The sequence below is a fragment of the Dioscorea cayenensis genome, chromosome 9 (assembly GCF_009730915.1).
Source record: "Dioscorea cayenensis subsp. rotundata cultivar TDr96_F1 chromosome 9, TDr96_F1_v2_PseudoChromosome.rev07_lg8_w22 25.fasta, whole genome shotgun sequence".
NCBI lineage: Eukaryota > Viridiplantae > Streptophyta > Magnoliopsida > Dioscoreales > Dioscoreaceae > Dioscorea > Dioscorea cayenensis.
Window position 1 is genome coordinate 17,086,176 of NC_052479.1, and position 20,255 is coordinate 17,106,430.

A 20,255-nucleotide genomic window follows, 5' to 3' on the forward strand; every position below is an offset into this window, starting at 1 on the left:
CTTTGCTCTCAAACAAAGTTTAGGGTGCTCATATCTTGTTCTTCTCTTGTTCTTGTTCTTATTCTTGTTCTTCTTTTTCTTCTTCCTTACTTGGTGTGTACTCAAATTTTAGCTCTTCCGATCAATGTATGGAGAGTTTTTGTGTCACGCCATTGCCACTCCTGTCCTAGTTATGTTGTAGCCATTACCACGCTTTCGGCACACAATCAGCAGATCGCAATGCAATCATAGCTGTCACGATCAGGCATTGTGTATATACTCTTGTTAGTATTGTTTAAATATTGAACTTAGATTTTACATATATCCGTCTATTGTTTAAATATTGGCTTCTATGTTTAAATTTCGTTCTTTATCGCTTAAACCTGTATTTTTTTATCCGCTTAAAATATACAACGCCGATGGTGGCAGCCGTCTCCAAGCTGCACTAATGCACGCCCGCTACTCCAAGCGCTTTCCACCACCGTCAGCACATAAAAATCTGAAGTCAAGCCAGAAGCAGTCGTTGATTTCGCAAGATAAATGGGAAGGAAGAACCATTCTTGCTCTACTCTCACGGTAAGCAAAATGACGGAAGTGCATTTCTACTTGGGTCAAGAAGAAAAAGTTTCACCTACAAGTTGATTATGGATGATTACCGTAATAGCGTTCATCACATATCCTTTAAAAAGAACTTGATCAATATGTGGTCCTGGCCGGTCGAGTGTTGTGGACACCGTATTCACCGGCTGTACTTGATCTATAAAGCAAACGATCGTCCGTGATGGTTACGCCGCATGCTAAACGGAGAGTTCAAGCTTAAAATCGTAGAATTTTTGTATTGTTCACATTCTATTTTTATCGACATTTGTATTTTTAAGTGATGGTCATTTGTAATTACTCGATATTTAATAATAAAACGAATGTTGTATTGTATTGTATTAAATGTATTTTTATCAGAGATTTGTATTTTAAGTACATTTCATTGTAATTACGTTGATACTTCATAAGAAAATGTTAAACTGATAAAATGAAATTTAAACAGGGCAAAATAAAGTTAATATTGAATAAGAATGTTATCAGAGATTTGTATTTTCAAATTTAAACAGAGATATAATAAAAGAACTGTGATTGTAAACAATACAAAATAAATTATACAATAATCGATTTACTCTTTTAAACAACGACAATCGGTGTTTAATCACATACATAAAGATGTTTAAACATTTTACATATTATTTACATTATATAGAATTTAGTTAAAAAGTAAACCGTTATTTTAAACACTATATGTATCTGCTTAAACATAAAAAGCTTGACGTTTAAACGTAGACTCATGTTGAGGCGAGAACTTTCATTCGAGCGATGACAATATGTCTTCCTCGTGACATTGACATATATTTCCTTTTTGCCCTTTGGGATGGAGGGAAAAATACCGCCCAATCACATCACATCACGCCTAGTCTATCCTCTATGCATACAACCGGCACTTTTTGTTTGCCTATCCGACCGCTTGTTGTTTACATCTTCTTTTTCTTCTTCTTCGCCTTCTTTTTGTTCTTCATTTCATTTGGTCTGCACGATTTGGTTTTTCGGCCCAGATATTATGGAGAATTTTTATGGTATTACTAGATTCAACGGGGAGGGAAGAGTGCTCGATGTTCACGGCTCGCACTTCTTGGGAGTTGGTGTTAGCCGAGATATGTGAGCGATGGGGTCTCGAAGTTTCCCTTTGTCGCTGAAGTTTATCACACCAGATGGATATAAAACGGTTTTGTCCAATAGAAAACGATGTTGACTTCCAAATGAATGTGTCACGCTGCGACTCTATCTTCAAATGCGGTGTAGTTGATCTTGTTGTCTAGACAAACAATGTGCTATTGCGTGAATCCTAATGAAAACGAGTTCTACTCGCTAGAAGTTCCTTCTCTTTTATTTGATCCAGCTTGTATGGGTTCATTATTGTTTAAATATGTCGCTCATCGCTAACATATTGTACTAGTCATTTACGTTAATTGGTAACGGTTTAAGTATTTAATTTAACATTTAAATATTGGCATTATCCCTTAAATATTATATTCTCAGCTTAATATATTGATCTTTTTATTTCGATCGAAGTGTCAGCGGGAATTCAGATTCTCACGAGTGCTCCCTGCTCAATCCCATGGTGACCCTCGACGGTGTGGGATGTCTTCCATCCCTCGCCGCACCATTCTGCGTGCTATCGTTGGATATTGGACAACGCTTTTGACTGTGTGGAACATTTTCAGGGACGCATTTCAAAAATCATACAATCAAACGGAATTTTGACTTCAAATTCATAAAGAACGAGAAACATCGGGCGATCATGGAATGCGTCGCCGATGGTTGTCATGGTGCTCTTCATGCTTCAAAAAGAGTATAATAAAAAAATACTTTTCGTAATCAAGACAATCAACCCGCTCACACACTTGCGGTGGTGGCATAGGTTCAAGCGCCACATCCGAAAAGCCGCCCAAAAATGGGTAAGCGCATCGAGTGATTCGTAGTCTCAGGACCGCCCTTGTACAAGGCCATCGACATTCGTAAGGACATGCTATGGGAACATGGTGTCCACATACCATACAAGCATGCTTGGTTGGGAAAAAGAGCATGCCCGGGTGGTCCTCGACTGCAGTGACATCTCCAGCCTATGACTGCTTGCTTTGGTATGTGGATAAGGTGGTCGAGACAACCCTGCAGATGCTATAACGTGGAAAGAGACGGAGATCGCTTTTAGACGATGCGTCTTTTTCTTTTCAAAGACGTATATGGGATTCAAGAGGGCTTGCAGTGCACGTTGTTTCTCGATGGTACCCACCTCCTTGGAAAAATATCGGGTACACCACTGGGTGCCACGTAGAAAGATGGAAACAATGGTTTTTTTCCACGCCGCCTTTCGGTATAGTCGATAAATGAGACCGATGCCAATTGGACTTGGTTCATATCTAAGTTAGGCGATGCTTTATACGAGGAAGGAGATTATCATGAGATAATTACCTTCGTGTCGATGTGTCGAAGGCCTTGTAAACGCAATTGTAGAGTCTTCCCTTTTTCGCCATATGACATACTGCTTTCGACATTTGGAGGCCAATTTTTATGAAAGCCAATGTCAAACTCGGGAAGGCATCAAGGATGAGTGCTGGTCGATATGCTTCCGCATTGCATGGGCATCCACGGCTAAAGATTTCGACGATACCGTGAATGAACTCGCAGGCCACATCACCCAAGCTCATCACCGGTTGATTAATAAATCGGATATGGCACATTGGTCGAATTATCTCGCTTAGAGGTGATCGCTGGGGTGAGATGCATTCAAAATGTCGCGGAGTCGCTCAATGCTTGGATCAAAAGAAGCTCGCCATTTACCGATGATCGAAAAATGGTCGACTCCATAAGGTCTCGCATGAATTTTGATTTACACTTAACATTTCGTGTTACCCTTTTAAAAATGTTTTTTTATCTTTGTTTAATTAGACTTCTCCGACATTAGATATTGATCTTATCATTTAACCTTTTAGAATAATGTTTAAAAAGGTTCACTAATTATTTAACCATCACTATCTTTGTTTAACGTTATTTGTAGGGTTCAAGTTGATGCGCATGTTATGTAACGAGCGTGAGCAAGCTGAACAAATGGGAGACCTACTTATGCCCAAACATACATTCGAAGGTAGAGATAATTATTGAGGATAGCCGAAATCTTCGTGATTGGTCGTTGTGTCGATGATCGTTACGAAGTGATCGACCAGTGCAGCAACTCTATGGATCTTGCCATCATAACTTGTTCATGTCGAAGGTGGCAAGTTTATGGTATCCCTTTGCAAACACGCTATAGCGCGCAATAATGCGTAGTAGACACCAACGTTCATCGATTTATTAGCGGCTACTTCACCGCCGACAATTACAAACCGGGCGTATAAGGAAGCTATATTCTCCCATACCCGACGACGACGTGCCTTTAGACGGAAATCGTGAGCTTCGCTTATGACCACTGTGACGCAGAAGGCACCGGGCATCCTAGAAGAAAGAGGATCGAGTCACAATCGTAGATCTTGTAATGAAACTGTCACGACTAGGGCATTATAAATAAACTGACTTCTAAAGAGAAACAATTTGAATTGACTGCCAATTTTTCATATTTAAACTCTTATTCTTCACAGTGTTATCCGTTATTTAAACAGAGATAGTGTTATGTTAAACAGAGAACCTCAGAATTTTAACATGTTTCAAACTCGATGTTTAAAACGATATATGGTAAAGTTAAATAAGTAAACTCGAAATGTAAACAATCACGTCAGAGATTAAACAATGAAATGAAAACTCGAATGGAATTTAACATGCTTTTTACAATTGAAAAATCAAACAAAAATTTACATTGACATGTACAAGTCATGTTCAATCGAAAATGAAAAACAATGAATTGAATACAAGTCCTCTTCTCGAGAAAACAAAAATTTAACCCGCTCGGATGACCCCTTTCTCATGGACGCCGCGCCTCCCTCCTTAAGTATGCGGGTAACATACTTTTAATCTCAAGTAAGGAACGCTCCCGTCTGCTAGTAGCCAGAAGCTTCTCACCCCAAAGTAATTGCTCGATAAAACCGCGATGACATAGACGGCGCAATCGACGCTTCCTTGTTTTTTTGCCGTGGGGTTTCCATGTCGTATAAGAGTGGGTACTTTGCGGTCGCCGACTCGGGATACTCCATATCGACAGCCGTGTCGAATAGATTCCACTGTCGAGATATGCAAGTTGAGATTAACATACCGATTAAATAACAAACAACATCACCGGAATAATTAAAGAACTTACCATGTCCGACGCTTTTTTTCGTACTCCCGCGCATGAAGAATAATGCATGTATTATTGTTTGTCATTGTCAAGAATGACTACATGGAAGTGGCCATTCATTATGATCGGGAGGATGACAATTTGAACTTCATGCAAGCTACGCGACAAGATCTCCGATCATAGCCATAGTTATTTCATGTGCGTCGTCCTGCTTTGACATAAACAGTGCAACGGTCTTGATGATGGAGGCGCTTCTTGTAGGGATATAGCACTTTGCTCACTGACTTTTGTATTATGCATACAAAAGCGTCACATCACATCATTCGTGATCATCTCCTTCCCTCAAGCGTAGTGTATAAATTGTCCGTGTGATGCTGATGACTGGCTATTCTTCCACACCCGATGCTGATGAGATTAAATGATAACAAATATAATTAGACCCATATTCTAAATAGTTTAAATGATATTATCAATATTCAAATGATATTATAAAAGAATTAAACGTTAAGTAGATAAAACTTAAACGATAACATATAAACATTTAAACACTATCACATAGAAAAGTTAAACACTATAAACAAAAACTTTAAACACTATCATGAAAAACTTTAAACTTACCCGTCCATACGGCAATTAAGGAAGATCCTCATCAACTCCCCGCTCAGTATTTGTTAAGCCGCGATTGACCAACCCATTTTTTTCTTCTTCGAACGAAGACTTGTCGAGCCGCTTTGTCCCATTGTTGATTGGCCTTGATCATCTCTCCCTCGTTGCTCGGTCGGGGTCTTCATGGGAGCACTCGTCGCGAGCCTTGACGGTGTTCGAAAGACCGACCGCATCTTCCTTCGATGCGGGCGAGCAGACAGCATCAACCGCTGGGACACATCCCTTACATGGTTGTTGTTGTCTGGATTGTGTCCGCTCGATCGCGGAGACGACGGCACAACATCAACCGAGACATACCCTTACATGCTTCTTTGTTTGTTTGTGGGATTGTGTCATGCTTTGATGTGGTAATCGTCGGCCAAGGCCACGGCCACCGCACAGCAATTCAACGATCTTCTCGACCGTAGCCACAGCAACGAAAGATCATCGGGAGACACAACCCTTAGCTTGTTCTTGTTCTTCGTGGATTGTGTCCATCTTTGATGCCGCATCTCGCAGACCGGGTTCCACCGGTCCGATTTCGTTAACAAGAGAGTTAATCGATCTTCTCAACCGTGACGACGGCCACATCATCTACGATGTCCTCCACCATCATGGCCATGTCATCTACGGTGATGCAGACTCGAAAGAATAAAGATCCTGCCGATGGTGTTTGCTATTGTTTCATCGTCAACCCAGCGTGGAGACAGAGGTAGTATTGTTCTCCTCTTTTTCGCAAAGTCTCTTCGAATGTGGCCGCCTTTGAATGGCCACCCACGATGATGTCGCCGTCGCCAAATTCCGACGCCTCGTCGTGCCCCGGTGGTTCAGTTTCTTTGGAAGGGACGGCGCAAGAGATCGTGAACGCCCTTCTAGTGCCTCAACACGAGCGACAAGCCGAGGGTAACTCGTCATCAATATCTCGGCACGCTCTGATAAGAGTTGCAGTGACATCTTCGCCTAATGTGGTCGGTGTGGGCCGCCACGGGCCCTGAGGGGCCATGGTCTGGGGGTCGCCACAATTGGGGAACCGCCATTGTCGTGGTAGGGGGTTGTTGCAATCTAGCGGGGTGGGGGAGGGCTCTCTGGCCGAGGAAATGCGCTGGGCGCTGCTGGTGGGTCGGAAGTAGGAGAACGGTGTTGAGCGCCAGCGATAGAGGTCGCCCTCTCATCCCGCCTTCGGGCAAGTGGTTACGAGCAATAGCATCCATCCGCTCGGGCTTTGGCCCCACATATATTTTTCTTCAACATCACGTACCAGAAACTAACATAAAAACCAAACAATTTCAATGAAATCATTAAGTTTAAACTATAACAACTATATTTAAACATAGTTTTTTTTATATATTAAACATTATAGAATATATTTAAACGGATAACAAAAATATTTAAACCTTTATGAATAAATTTTTAAAGCAAGAATAATAAAGTTTAAACGCTAAATAAAAATGTTTAAACATTAAAGACTTACGTTAAACATCATGTACATGATTTATTACCTCTTTTCCTTCGAGCGACGACAAGTTGGTTTCTACCGCCGCTACTTCCCGTAACTACTTTCACCGTAGCACAACATCCTTGGGATCTTACCGAAACGGACTTTCTTTCCCGTTCCGGTCAGCTCGTAAAATCATACATTAAGCGCGACCAAGCATCTCTTAATATGTCCTGTGTTGGTTTTCTTCCCGGCGCATCTCTCTTGCACTCGAGCGGCTGCTTGTGGAATGTCCTTCATCAGCCACTTGTGCGTTGCCTGTGCCCATGCGTATCGGCCCATGGCGGGTAGATCATCGACATAATCAACGATCCAATTCGGAACCAAGCATGATGTATTTGGGAAAAAAGATTGTACCCATGAGGTACAGCATCAGGAGTTTGACAAAATTATCTTCTTCCCCCCTCTGTCGAACAAGTTGCGCAAGAGTGCTCTTGATAGAGTCTCTGTGTCTCTCGTAGGTTTTTGATAAATACCTCCCTTCGAACGCTGAGCGGGTTTTCTTCTTCTGAAACACGACTGCGTCCCCATCACAACGCAGACCAAGAACGAGGGCTACATCCTGAGGCCTGAAACTCAGCAGGCTTTCCCCGATCCTGAATTTATTGGTGCAGCCATCGTACCTTTGCAGTAGAGAATCAAGAAGGGCCCTCTCTTGGATATAGCTTCCAGCTCAGTGAATGCTGCAAACGATGTCCTTCGGATGATCTCCTAGTGTCGAGGGGTCATGTTATCTTTCAATTCAGCTAAGGTCTCCACTACCGGTGTCAAATAGCATCACCCATTAACTAGGTTGACCGCCATAGTCACAAGCCTGCGACAATAACAACACATTCAACATGCAGTATTGATAAATGTTTAAGCGGAAATATAAGATTTTAAACGGTAACCTTCAGTTCTTAAACAGAGATATCAATTGTTAAACAGAGAACTCGTTTATTAATCAGAGACAACAATACTTAAACAGAGACAACAAAATTTAAACTATAACATCTCATTTCTTAAACATAAACCTCATTTGTAAAACTGCAACCATATCAAATGAAAGGGGAAATGTACATTATAAATATTACACAAATCATAACAATCGAAAAAACTATTTCGATAGTGTATACAAACGAAAGCGCAAAACAACACAAAACCCTAGCCTAGAAATTGCCCTACAGACTAACAAAACCCCAGCCGAGAAATCCCCCTACAGACTTCAATATCTTCCAACAAAAACAGGAGCACAAAATGAAACCGAAAAATCTTTATTTGTAACAGAATAGTTACCATAAAACCATACTCAATACCTTAGATTGCAAACTGATGAAATGCCAGCTACTTGCGCGGAACTTCTCCTTCGAGATCTCGTGGAAAGGGAAAAAGTCTGCAATTACGAGGTAGCGCACATGAGAGACAACTCGAGACAGCTTTCGAAATGGAAAAAGCGAAGACGCTAGTTGAGAAAAAAATAACTAAAAAGGCTCCAAAGAATTCTCTCTTGGGGTTACCCTCACTGAACCCCCTCCCCCACTTCCTCTCATACAGTAAAATGGGTCTGCGAGTCACGACTCCCCATGCAAGGGCATTTTCGTCCATAAAATTTGAAAATCACTCCGTTGACATCCGTTACATGCTTTGGAAAGGAAGGGGTTTTTGGGGAGTGCAAAACTAACGGGGTGTTTTTGGCAATATTGCAAACTTAGAGGGTGTTTTTGGCAATTTCCACTTTTATTTATTATGTAATGTGCGTTTAATGCACTTTATCATTAATGCAATTTTAATGTAATTTGAATGTAAACTAGCCGTTTAAAATTAGCCATTCGAAAATTAATTGTTTGAAAATTAGCCATTTGAAACTAGTCTTAAGTCAAATTAGCCGATTTGAAAACTAGCCATTTAAAACTAGAAATTTGAAAATTAGTCATTTGAAAACAAGCCGTTAAAAACTTAGTAGTTTGAAACTAGCCATTAAAAACTAGTTGTTGTAAACTAGCAGTTAAAAACTAACCTTTGTAAAGTAGGCATTTGAAAACTAGACATTAAGTTGTGCATATATATATATATATATATGATGAGAATAAGTTCCATACTTCTCCGCTTAACAAATTCTAAATTTTTGTAAACTACAACACTTTGTTAACATCCTAGAGAATGGATCATGGCCAGTTGGAACAAATCAAGTAAATTTTTGGTAGATCGAGTTGCTGGATGATTTAGAAGAAAAGATACGCACATTAGTAGAGGAATGGGAGAGACGGAAAAAGGGTGACCCATCTAGTAGCCATAGAATAAGCTGAAGGCATTTGAATCGTGATCATGAAACAAGACATGAAAGGATTTTCAATGACTACTTCGCCGATGAACCAGTTTTATCTTGATGATGTATTTCATCAAATATTTTGAATGTGCAAGGCATTGTTCTTGTGAATCGTAGAAGCACTAGCAATCCATTCAGAATATTTCCAATTAAGGGTTGATGCAACTGGTATACGAGGACTTTCACCACTTTCAAAAATGTACTGCTGCTATCCGACAATTAGCATATAGGGGCACCGATTGATCACTATGATGAGTACATATGAATTGCTAGAATGCACTGCAATTAAATGCCTATTTAAATTCTGTCGATGTGTTATTGAAATTTTTGTAGTAATATATCTAAGAAGACCCAATAATGATGATGTTGGACGTTTACTTCAATTCCATTCTAAGCGTCATGGCTTTCCTAGTATGCTTGGTAGCATAGATTTGCATATATTGGTATTGGAAAAATTGCCCAGTTGCATGGAAAAGCCAATTCACTCGAGGGAATCAAGGGGATTTCAACAATTATGTTAGAAGCAGTTGCTTTTCAGTTGACCTATGTTTGGAGTTACTGGTTTTAATAATGATATAAATGTGCTTAACCAATCTCCTTTGTTCAATGATGTATTATATGGATACACTCCAGGAATTCAATTCAATGTTAATGGTACAACATACATAAAAAGGATATTATCTTACTAATGGTATATATCCAGATTGGGTAACATTCGTTAAATGTTTCTCATATATGAAAGACCCAAAAATAATCAAGTTCAAATAAATGCAAGAGGCTAGAAGAAAATACGTTGAACGAGCATTTGGCATACTTTAATCTCAGTGGGCAATTGTATGTGGCCCTGCCTTTTTTTGGCACAGGAAGAAAATTGAGAGATATAATGTACACATGCATAATATTAATAACATGATTGTTGAAGATGAAGAAGATACAATCACAAATTGGGATGATGAAGAAAGTGAATCCCCATTCCTTGTCAGTCGAGGATGCACTCACGATTTTCAACAATACTTAAGAAGAAATACATAATTATGTGATAAAAAAGTTCACTATCAACTTTGTTTTAGACTTGGTTGAGCATATTTGGCACTACTTCGGAGTGAATGAAGACGAAAATTAGTGTTTGTATATCTTTTATTAAGATTTTAATTATGTAATATGTTTAGTATTTTTTAATTTATATAAATTATTTCTTTATTTCTTCATTATTTTAATAAATTATTATTTATTTTTTTATTATCCACAAATTAGTAAATTTTTTTCCAAAAATAAAAATAATAATTTATTATTATTATTATTATTCATATATATTTATTATTATTTTAAATATTTATTTTGAAATATATAATGTAAATAGTTAAAAAGATGAATGAAATTATTGTAGGTCTTATTTTATAGTATAACTATTATGGAAGGTAGTTTAATAGGTAAGAATTTAATGGGTTAATGAGGTGGCATGAGCATCAAACTCTAGGATAGTCTAACGATTAAAGATGCTCATAATAATAAATCAGAGATATAGAACATAAAGTATTTTGGGATGATGTGCTATTACTGGTAAATGGAGACCTATGTGGTTAGATTGTCAAATAGTAGCTGCTCTTGTGGGAAATGGGACCAGAGCGGCATAACATGTCAACATGTATTGGCCTCAATTGCATTCCAAGGGCTAGATCCACTCAATTAGATATCTGAATGGTATGAGAAGGACATGGTGGATGGGGCCATGGATGCAGATCTAACACAATGGATCCATATCCGTTTTCCCTTTTAATACTTTTTTATTGATTCTCACAATTTGTGTTAATATTATTTTAAAAAAATGCCACTTAAGCAAAATTAAACAGTAAAACTAACGTTTCGTTGCTTTCAGATTTCTAAATTATAAAAAGTAAAGGGACTTAGCGGTATCGAAAAATAGTTGAGGGACCAAAAGGGCAGAAACAGTACTTTGTTGAGGGACTGAAAAAGATAATTTTACCTAATATAAACAACAATTTATCCAAAAATAATCATAAAGTATTTTGAATATTTATTTATAAAAAATATTTATTTACTTATTTTTATATTCAATTTTATTCAATATATATATTACAATAAAAAGGAAAACCCCAAAATCCCTAGAGCCCTCATTCTCTCTCTTTCCTCTCTGATTTCTCTCCCCCTTGTTCTCTCTTGCGTGGGGGCGGCTCTTCTACACCAGATCGGCCACCACATCGAGAAGTAGTGGTTCATCGTTCAATCTCCTCCTCTCTCCCTTCGTTCCTACTTCCAAGTATCAATCTGGGCTTCTCCCTCCCTTCTCCGCTTCACGATCAACCAATCGCGCGCTGAAGAAGGCCCCTTCCCTCCATTGCTGCGCGCAGTGACCTTTGCTCCTGCTTCCTCGGCTGCCTATGGCGCTCTTCTGCTCGGCGGTGGCATCTTTGCTTGTAAGTTCAGACTTTGTTTTAAATCCTGATGCCCATTTATTGTTTTGTGTTTTCATTTCGATTATCGTTTACAGATGTGAGATATGTGAGCAAGGGGTCTGTGATCGGAGGTTTATCTGGAGCTTTGGAAGGTTGATTGCATTGTACGTTTAAATCTCAGCCCTTTTCGTTTTCTTAGAAGTTTCAATTGTTTGCGTTCGAAAGTGGAAGGTTGATTTCTCAGATGGAAGTGAATTGCAATGAATTATTTTTTTTTAAAAAAAATGAGAAATTGTGTTGATTGTTCTGGTGTTCCAACCCAATAACTACGGTCTAGGATTCTTGCTAATAGGTAATTCCAGTTCTTTGCAGCTTTTGTGTCTGTCTGGGTGTTTGATGTTGATCTCTTGTTGATAATGATGTAGGCCTTTATGAATATCAACCTCTTTTTCTTCTTCAAGTTTGGGGTTTATACAACTGCTTATTTATGAATAACCTTTTTTAATTCTTATATAACATGAAGACTAACCTTTTTTTTTAATTACTGTTATATAATTTTTTGTTTATATCTAATATTATATGAAAGTCAATCTATGATTAACTAAAATTTTAGAATTTACTCATAATGGCATCCAAATGAACTAGAATTTGTATTCTTTTATTCTTGCTCATAAGTAGTTCATTCTTTTAGTCTTGGAAAGTGGAAACTATTAACAAATGTTTACTACTATAAATGAAGGTGTGGTCTGGTTCATAGCTAGCTACACTTGGTAGCTCTAAAAAGCTTCTAGTATTGCTGATCTTGAAGCATTAAGAATTTGAGAGTCACTTGCTTCAGGTTTGGTTCCCTTACTTTTTCTTTTTCTTTTTTCCTGCATTTGTTGTTAGTTTTAGTTGTATCATTTAATTTACTGTTTTAATTAATTTTTTTAATTTGTCCACATTCTAAAAAATTTATATTAGTGAAAAAATGTTGTATATTGTTTGTATTCAGAGAAAATGTCTTAATAGGTATATAAACTATGGATAAATCATTGATTATAATGCCGCGGAACTCATCTATGTATGATCAAGCAGTTAAGACTTTTATTGAATTTGCTTTTTCAACACTATTCAGTTAATGATATCATACTATGTTTGGATCCTAAAACACAGCACCTATAACCCAAGCCTGAGGCTTGTTTGGATCCTAACACAATGCTGCGGACCTCATCTATGTATGATCAGGAGTTAGGACTTTTATAGTGATTTTGGCTTGCTTGGATACTAAACATAGCAGCTATAACCCAAGCATGAGGCTTGTTTTGTAGCTCACCCATAAATATGTTTTGCGGTGCATTAATATTGATTAGATGAAGAGATTAATAGCTAGGCGACAAATGCTTGTGGACTCTTTTATAAGATAAGCATATTAAAGGCCAATAACCATTTAAGATGCATGTTTTTAGTCATGTAGGATTGATGTGGAAGAACAAGTAAATAGGTCCAACCTACAAGGTCAACAATTTTAAACTATGATTTCAACAAAAACTTCCGAGATCTCATGCTACCAATTTTTTTAGTCTTATCCTTCCTATGATCTTAAATTACACCAACCACTTATTGTGCTTGACAGTGGATAGTCGAAATTTAAATTTATAGGAAAATTACGATTGAGTCTGCAACACATCAAAATAAGATCCATGTGCATCTTCATTTGGCAAGAAACATGGTCAACAAGATATAGCACCTTGAATCCTTCTAATGGTGTATCTTGTATGCTTTGCTCGCCCTACAAATGAGCATAGTTTACAACACGTCAAATTCATTTTAACAATAATAGGTTCTGAATGTTTCTTTCTTTGTAAGTAAATAGCAATTTTATGGATAATAAAATAACTCAGGATTGAACTGAGAAGCAAAAGAGAAACTTTACATTTCTCTTTGCATAAGCAAGTTTTACAACTGCTAGTCGATTAACATCTGTGCTGGTGGCAAGGCCAGTCAATTATCTAGCTAAAAAATTTAATAGGGATCATACCAAGGCCAGCCACAACCAACATAAGCTTTATCACATGGCATGAATATGGATTTTAGACTGACAGTGAAGCGCTCCTTGCGACAAATAAATCCCTTGGACCAGTGAGAAAATGTGCAACAAATTCATTAGTTCCCCGAAATAACACAAGATAAAAGCCAGTGTAGTTGAAAGGTAGCATGGGTTCACATATTTTAATGAAAAAGCATGCATATAGTTCTAAAAGCGAATACAATAATATTCATAACTAAGTCAGGCCAATGTAAAGATGAATGCTACATAGGAAAAAGAATACAATGCCATATATACAATTTCGTATGATTTTGGGGAACATTTACTTCAAACTCCTCTGATTAAATCAAATTTACATAAAATAAAATTTTAGTTCATTTTGTTTTTTGTCACAACTATGTTTAGAAGTCCTTTTTGTTGAAAAAAATATTGGACATTTTTATTAATGTTATATTGACAATTAAATATTCTAAAAATTATTGTTAATAAATATGAATAAATATTGATATTCTTATGAAGAATTAGGGCTGTAAACGAGCCGAGCCGCGCTTGGCCATGTTTAAGCTTGGCTCACCACTATTTTAACCTAGTTTGAGTATACTTCGAGCTTCATGAAATTCTTAGGCTCAGGCTCGGCTTTTTAGCTTGATAAAGCTTGGTCAGTTTTTCCATAAACAATACATTATTATTTTTTTAAAAAAATGTATTGTTTCTAAACTAATATGAAACATTCTTATAATAAAAATTATAAATTAATCTTATCTTATGTTTAAACTTATACAAAAACGATATGTAATATTTTTGTAACACATTATTATAAATGATCACATAAACGGCCATGTTAATATTACTATAAACAGTTCTATAAATGCTTTATATAAATGAGCTTAGTAATGATACTATAAACAATTCTACTAATGATTTTTCTAAATAATTCTTATAAATTAACTTGTTAATAATACAATAAACAAGCCTTTTAATGGTTCTTATAAATGAGTTTTTAATTATATTATAAATGACTTGTTTACGGGCCTTAATGAGCCGAGTTTGAACACAGCTTGGTGGTGTTCAAGCTCGGCTTATTTACCTTAATAAACAAGCCGAGCTGAACCCTTAACGAGTTGAGCTTTTGAGCTTTTAATGAACGCATTGGTTCATTTATAACCCTATAAAGAGTCTATATATCAATATTATATCAATATATAAATATATGATTAATATTTTTGATCATTTTTTAATTGAGAAAAAAATAATTATTAATATAACATTGGAAAAACCATATTTACACTTTTCATCAAAATCAAATTAAGAATTATGAAATTTCTAAATTTAAAGCATAAGTAGAGAATAAACCATTGAGGTGGTGAGGGAGAAGCAAAAAAAACAAAGAAAAAAACATTAAAATCAACCATGAGCCAAGATTGATAAGGAAATAGAAAAAAGCTTTATTCCACACAACAAGCCGATTATTACCATACTCACTATTATAAACAACATATAAGGACCAAGAGGCAAAAATTTTAGAAGATATTACCAAGTAATTTAGGAAGACCAAGAGGTGTTATATGTTTGAGACTAGAATACCAAGGATTTGAAGAAGTAAAAATGAGGCACGCATTTAATAGGAAACGAATTGGAGGAGAGAAGAGAATGAGAGCTTTCATCGTAATCAAATGGTGGAAGTTTTTCTTTTTTTTTTAGAGAACAATAAATATATTTTTTACTAGGGGTTCCATCAATGGTGTCCTTCTTGCCTCCTTGTCTCCTTGGCTTCTCCTTTCCATTTCTTATCTAATGATTAGTAAGGGAGATGAGTGCTCCTCATGTTAAACTTTTTTTTTCTCTCACCCTTTATCTTAAATAATTATTGTGTATACATGCTATCCCCACGTTATTAGGGTTGATGCTTAAAAAGGTCAAGACCCTTGGTTCTTCTAGGGCTGAATCTTAAGAAGTTTCTAATATTTTCTATAATATGGTGGAGTTGCACACAAGTTCTAATATTCACTATAATATGCTGGAGTTGCACACAAACAACACAGATAATTTTTAAAAACATGGTTAAAAAATTTACGGAAAGAGATGCACGACCATCTCCCTTAATCATTCAAAGACCTTCAAAGAGAAAAAGTATAAATGATACAATTAGAAGACGTTTTAATTAAATAATTGTCATTAGGAAGGTGAAAAACACCAAACTCCCCAAGAGTACACTGAAGTTTTGCTACAAAAGATCTTACTATTTTAAACATAAAGGGTGACAGAAAGATATCATAATGGATATACTTCACACTTTCTTTTACTTTTCGTGGATGGGAAGTGATTGATTTTCTGGGTGTGGGGATTTTGTTTTGAATCTTTGTTATTGGAAGTAATGTGCGCCAAGATCATACGAAATCATAGACATGACATTGTATTCTTTTCCCGTGTGGTAGATATCAATCTGGACATTTATAATTTGGACTGTAATGAGCTAGAATACATTGTGATCTACTCATGTTGACTATTTTTTTGGTGTTTTATTAATTAAAAATGTTGCATTTATGAAAAGTTTTGATTAACTTGTATGAAAGGTTGGTTGAAAGAGGGAAAGAGGGGTATATGTGTTATTTTCCGATGGTTTGTTTTGTTTTGACAAAGATAGCATGTGGTGTTAAGGTCTTGGATTGATCGTTGGGATGACAAAATGAGAAGTCTGATTTAGGTTTTTCATCTGGTAGCATTCATCTTTGCATTGGCCTGACTTAGTTATGTATATTCTTTTATTCTCTTTTAGAATAGCTCTATGTATGTTTTTTCATTAAAATATGTGAACCTATGCTGCCTTTCAACTACACTGGGTTTTATTTTGTGTGTTATTTCGGGAAACTCATGAATTTGTTGCTCATTTTCTCATTGCTGTTGGGGATTGATTTATAGTAAGAAGCACTTCACTTTGTCGGTCTAAAATCTGTATTCATGCCATGTGATAAAGCTTATGTTGCCTGTGCTGACCTTGGTGTGATCCCTATTAAATTTTTTTGCTAGGCAATTGTCTGGTCTTGTCACCAGCACGGATGTTACTCACTAGTAGTTGTAAAACTTGCTTGTGCAAAGAGAAATGTAAAGTTTTTCTCTTTTGCTTCTCAGTTTAATTTTGAGTTATTTTATTATCCATGAAATTGCTATTTACTAGTAAAAAAAAAAAAATATTCAGAACATAGTTATTGTTAAAATGAATCTGGTGTGCTGTAAACTACGCTCATTTGTACGTAAGCAAAGCATACAAGATGCACCATTGGAAGGATTAAAGGTGCTATATCTTGTTGATCATGTTTCTTGCTGAATGAAGATATGATTATTATTATTGTACGGGACCTGAAATTCAGTCACGCATTTGTTATTGTTCTATGTTAATTTTCTGAATAAGTATGAAATACCCGTTAGATGTTAATTTATTTTTTATTTTATTTTATTTTATTTTATATTTTTTTAAGCTTTGACCAGCTGGTGTTTTGATCTTCATATAGATAAGAGTTCTTTTTGTGGTTGAAAATTTTAGACGTTGTAAACTTTTGCTTATTTCATTAATTAATGTTAGTTATCTGGACTTATTTATTTCTTAAATGCATCTTGAATGGTTCATTGCCCTTTGATATACTTATCTTCCTATATCAGACTCTACACAAGCATTTGTTGCCTAGTTATTAATCTCTTCACCTAATCAATATTAATGCATCGCAAAACATGGTTGTGGGTGAGCTACAAAACAAGCCTCATGCTTGGGTCATAGCTGCTATGTTTTAGGTTCCAAACAAGCCAACATTACTATGTCTGAGCAATGTCATCAAAATTGGGCATTAGATTGACATATGACACACTTGTAACATGCATGTGTCAGTGAGTTGCTTATGTATGCTGTTAGCACTCTTTTTTGCATGCCCATGTGATGCGCCATGGAGAGGTGTATTTGTGATCAAAGGATTATTTTACCTCTTCCCCTATGCCCTGAGAATGAAACTAAACTTGTTTGGACAATATTACTATTTTGGCCAGCTCTACTATCACAAAAATTAATTGGTGCAAATCAGGCTAATTCCTGACTGCTCTTGAACTGGTTTTGACTCATTTGAGTGTGCTTGATGGGTCTCAAACTTGGTCACTGGATTAAGTTATGTTTGTCTCATATGACATCTGCTTTGATGGTATTGCTTGTGCATCCCCCCTAATACATTGTACCATAGGGCATGCAATTGTTCCATATAGCAGTGATCATTTGGAAATGATGGAGAATGCCTAGGTGTGGAGCAGGAAGGCTTGTAAGGTTCTAGGATGATGCCCTACATGTTTTCAAGGCTTTAGGAATTTGCTGGCCTTTGTCCTAAAAGAATTTTTCTTTGTCCTTCTAGTTTTCCTTTATTTCATTATTTGGCGTTTTCACATTAGACGAAACATGCTTAGTTCTTCATCTTTGAATATGTACATTCAAATTCCTTCAATAAGGGATTAGTCAACTACTGGGCCAGCTTGCAGTGTGCTTGATATTTTTGGTTGCTAGTGTTTGATCTGTGTGGGAGGGAGTCTGTTCACATTCTCTTGTGAAAAGAACTACATCATGCATGTCAACATTTCTTGTATTTAATTCTTAGTTTTCTTTTACTGATTCAACAAAATCATTTTTATGGTCTTGTTATTGCAGGGAGTTATCCTTAACTGATGTTATAATGAGTACTAATGTAACAAGCCAAGACATGGCCTCCATGAATGAAGAAAGCAACTTTACTAGTCCAGAGAACCAGCCAGTGAAACGCAAACGTGGTCGACCTCGAAAAAGTGAGAGTCCTGGATTAGAGCGTGTTAATAAGGCTCAGTCTGTTTTGACCAATCCAACTGGTAGTTCGACTGATGGCCTTGTAGGTCAGCCAGTTTCTGGCCATCTGGATGGTGCCTTTGATTGCGGCTATCTTTTAACTGTTCGAGTTGGTCCGTCTGGACCTGTCTTCAAGGGCATGGTCTTTGAGCCTGGCCGATCTGTTCCTGTCACAGCAGAGAATGATATTGCTCCTCATCTTCCTATGCAACAAAGAGTAGATGTAATGCAAATGGTTGGAGAACAGAATCAAGCTGCCGCTTCCCGATCACCACAGGCTTCCCAAAGAACTGATACTTCTATTCCCTCTGCTACTGGCCACATGCCTGAGGGTTCATCTGACAAAGTTCCTGTTGCTCCTCCAATGCATGCTTCAGAAGGAATAACAGATGATGCAGACCCAAGCACACAGAATGAGGCTGATGCTTTGCAGTCCGAACTTTTGAAGCTGGGTAACGTGGAAACTACTACCGAAAAGGTTACTTCTGATCCAGGCCCTCAAGCTGCGCTTGAACCTAACCAATCTGAAAATAATACAATCCCAAATGTGTTTTCATCTTCAAATGAGGGGGCTCTTCCAGTGACCGCCCAAGGTTCTGAAGCTCATGTTGGAGAGGGAGTTCAGGCATCTAGTGATATTGAAGTAGGCCTGGTGGAAGTTGCAAAAGACGCACATGGGACTGAAACTTCTGACGACATTGTGCTGGGAAAAGAAATTGGAAGTGAAGTACCAGACTCCCTTGGGCTAGGAGCTCAACTTCAAACCAATGCTTCACCAAAAGATCAGATCAAGGAATTGCAAGACTTGAAGGAACAAACTGCAGACACTGATCTTCCAACTTCTGAAGCTATGACGTCTCATGATGAATCTGGGGTGATGCAGACATTTAACCAAACTGAAGTTGGCATGGACAACCAACCTGCTCATTCAAGCTAAATTTTCTAGTAATGGCTGCTGATAATAGTCTAGCTTGACTTTGGACGCAGTATTATCTTGTGATCAGATTTTTCTAACCTAGATCTTTTTGCTTAGGCAGATGTTTTGATATTTATTTTCGGACTTGACATAGTATTATTGTACATGTGGTATGCATTTAGCATTAGATTTGAGATTTTGAAGTATTTTGAACATTGGAATGTTGTTGCGCCAACAACGCTGTTATTATAACAGTGTAATGTTGTTTTTGCATGAATTTTTATGATTTACTTACTTTTTGAATAGCTATTTCATAGCAGTGCTCTTGTTGGATTTATTTTAATTTCTGTCCTTGTGGTAGCATTGTTTGTTTGATTGTTTGGCACATAATGTCATTCTTGATATATTGTAGCAACGCCATGAAGGAAAGCTGTCAAAGTTTTTCTTGATTCCATTCTCATCAGTTTTGTTTATCATCCAAATGTTTTCCAAACTTGTTTGAGCAAGGTATTTAGCTTTCTAAACTTCTATACTGCCCTAAAGAGCCATGTTATATGTCTTGCAATGATTGATTGCCACATTCATGCCTTCAGAAGGTAAGCCATATGTTTCAAGCTTTCTCGCGAAGCAGGAATAATTGAGAGTTATGTATTTTAACAGGAAAAAAATTGGAAATTAATTGTTGTTGCAAACTGTTGGCATTATATTAAACCGAGGATTCCAAAGTCGCTTACGAAGTGCCATTGGTCCCTGATAATTTATATATATATATATATACATATTTAAATTTATTATTATTATTATTTTTAAATT

General features: G+C 36.9%; 1 protein-coding gene across 2 annotated transcripts; it reads left to right on the top strand.

Moving 5' to 3' along the window:
- The first annotated feature begins 11,361 nt into the window (after window positions 1-11,361).
- Window positions 11,362-19,715, top strand: LOC120269199. 2 transcript variants are annotated; one of them, XM_039276536.1, is made up of 4 exons: window positions 11,362-11,669; window positions 11,744-11,812; window positions 12,388-12,486; window positions 18,356-19,715. In XM_039276536.1, the coding sequence occupies exon 4, from the start codon at window positions 18,381-18,383 to the stop codon at window positions 19,461-19,463; it is 1,083 nt and encodes a 360-aa protein (XP_039132470.1). In that variant the 5' UTR covers window positions 11,362-11,669; window positions 11,744-11,812; window positions 12,388-12,486; window positions 18,356-18,380; the 3' UTR covers window positions 19,464-19,715. The 2 variants fall into 2 exon arrangements, with proteins under 2 accessions (XP_039132470.1, XP_039132472.1); XM_039276538.1 differs by lacking the exon at window positions 12,388-12,486.
- Window positions 19,716-20,255: the final 540 nt, after the last annotated feature.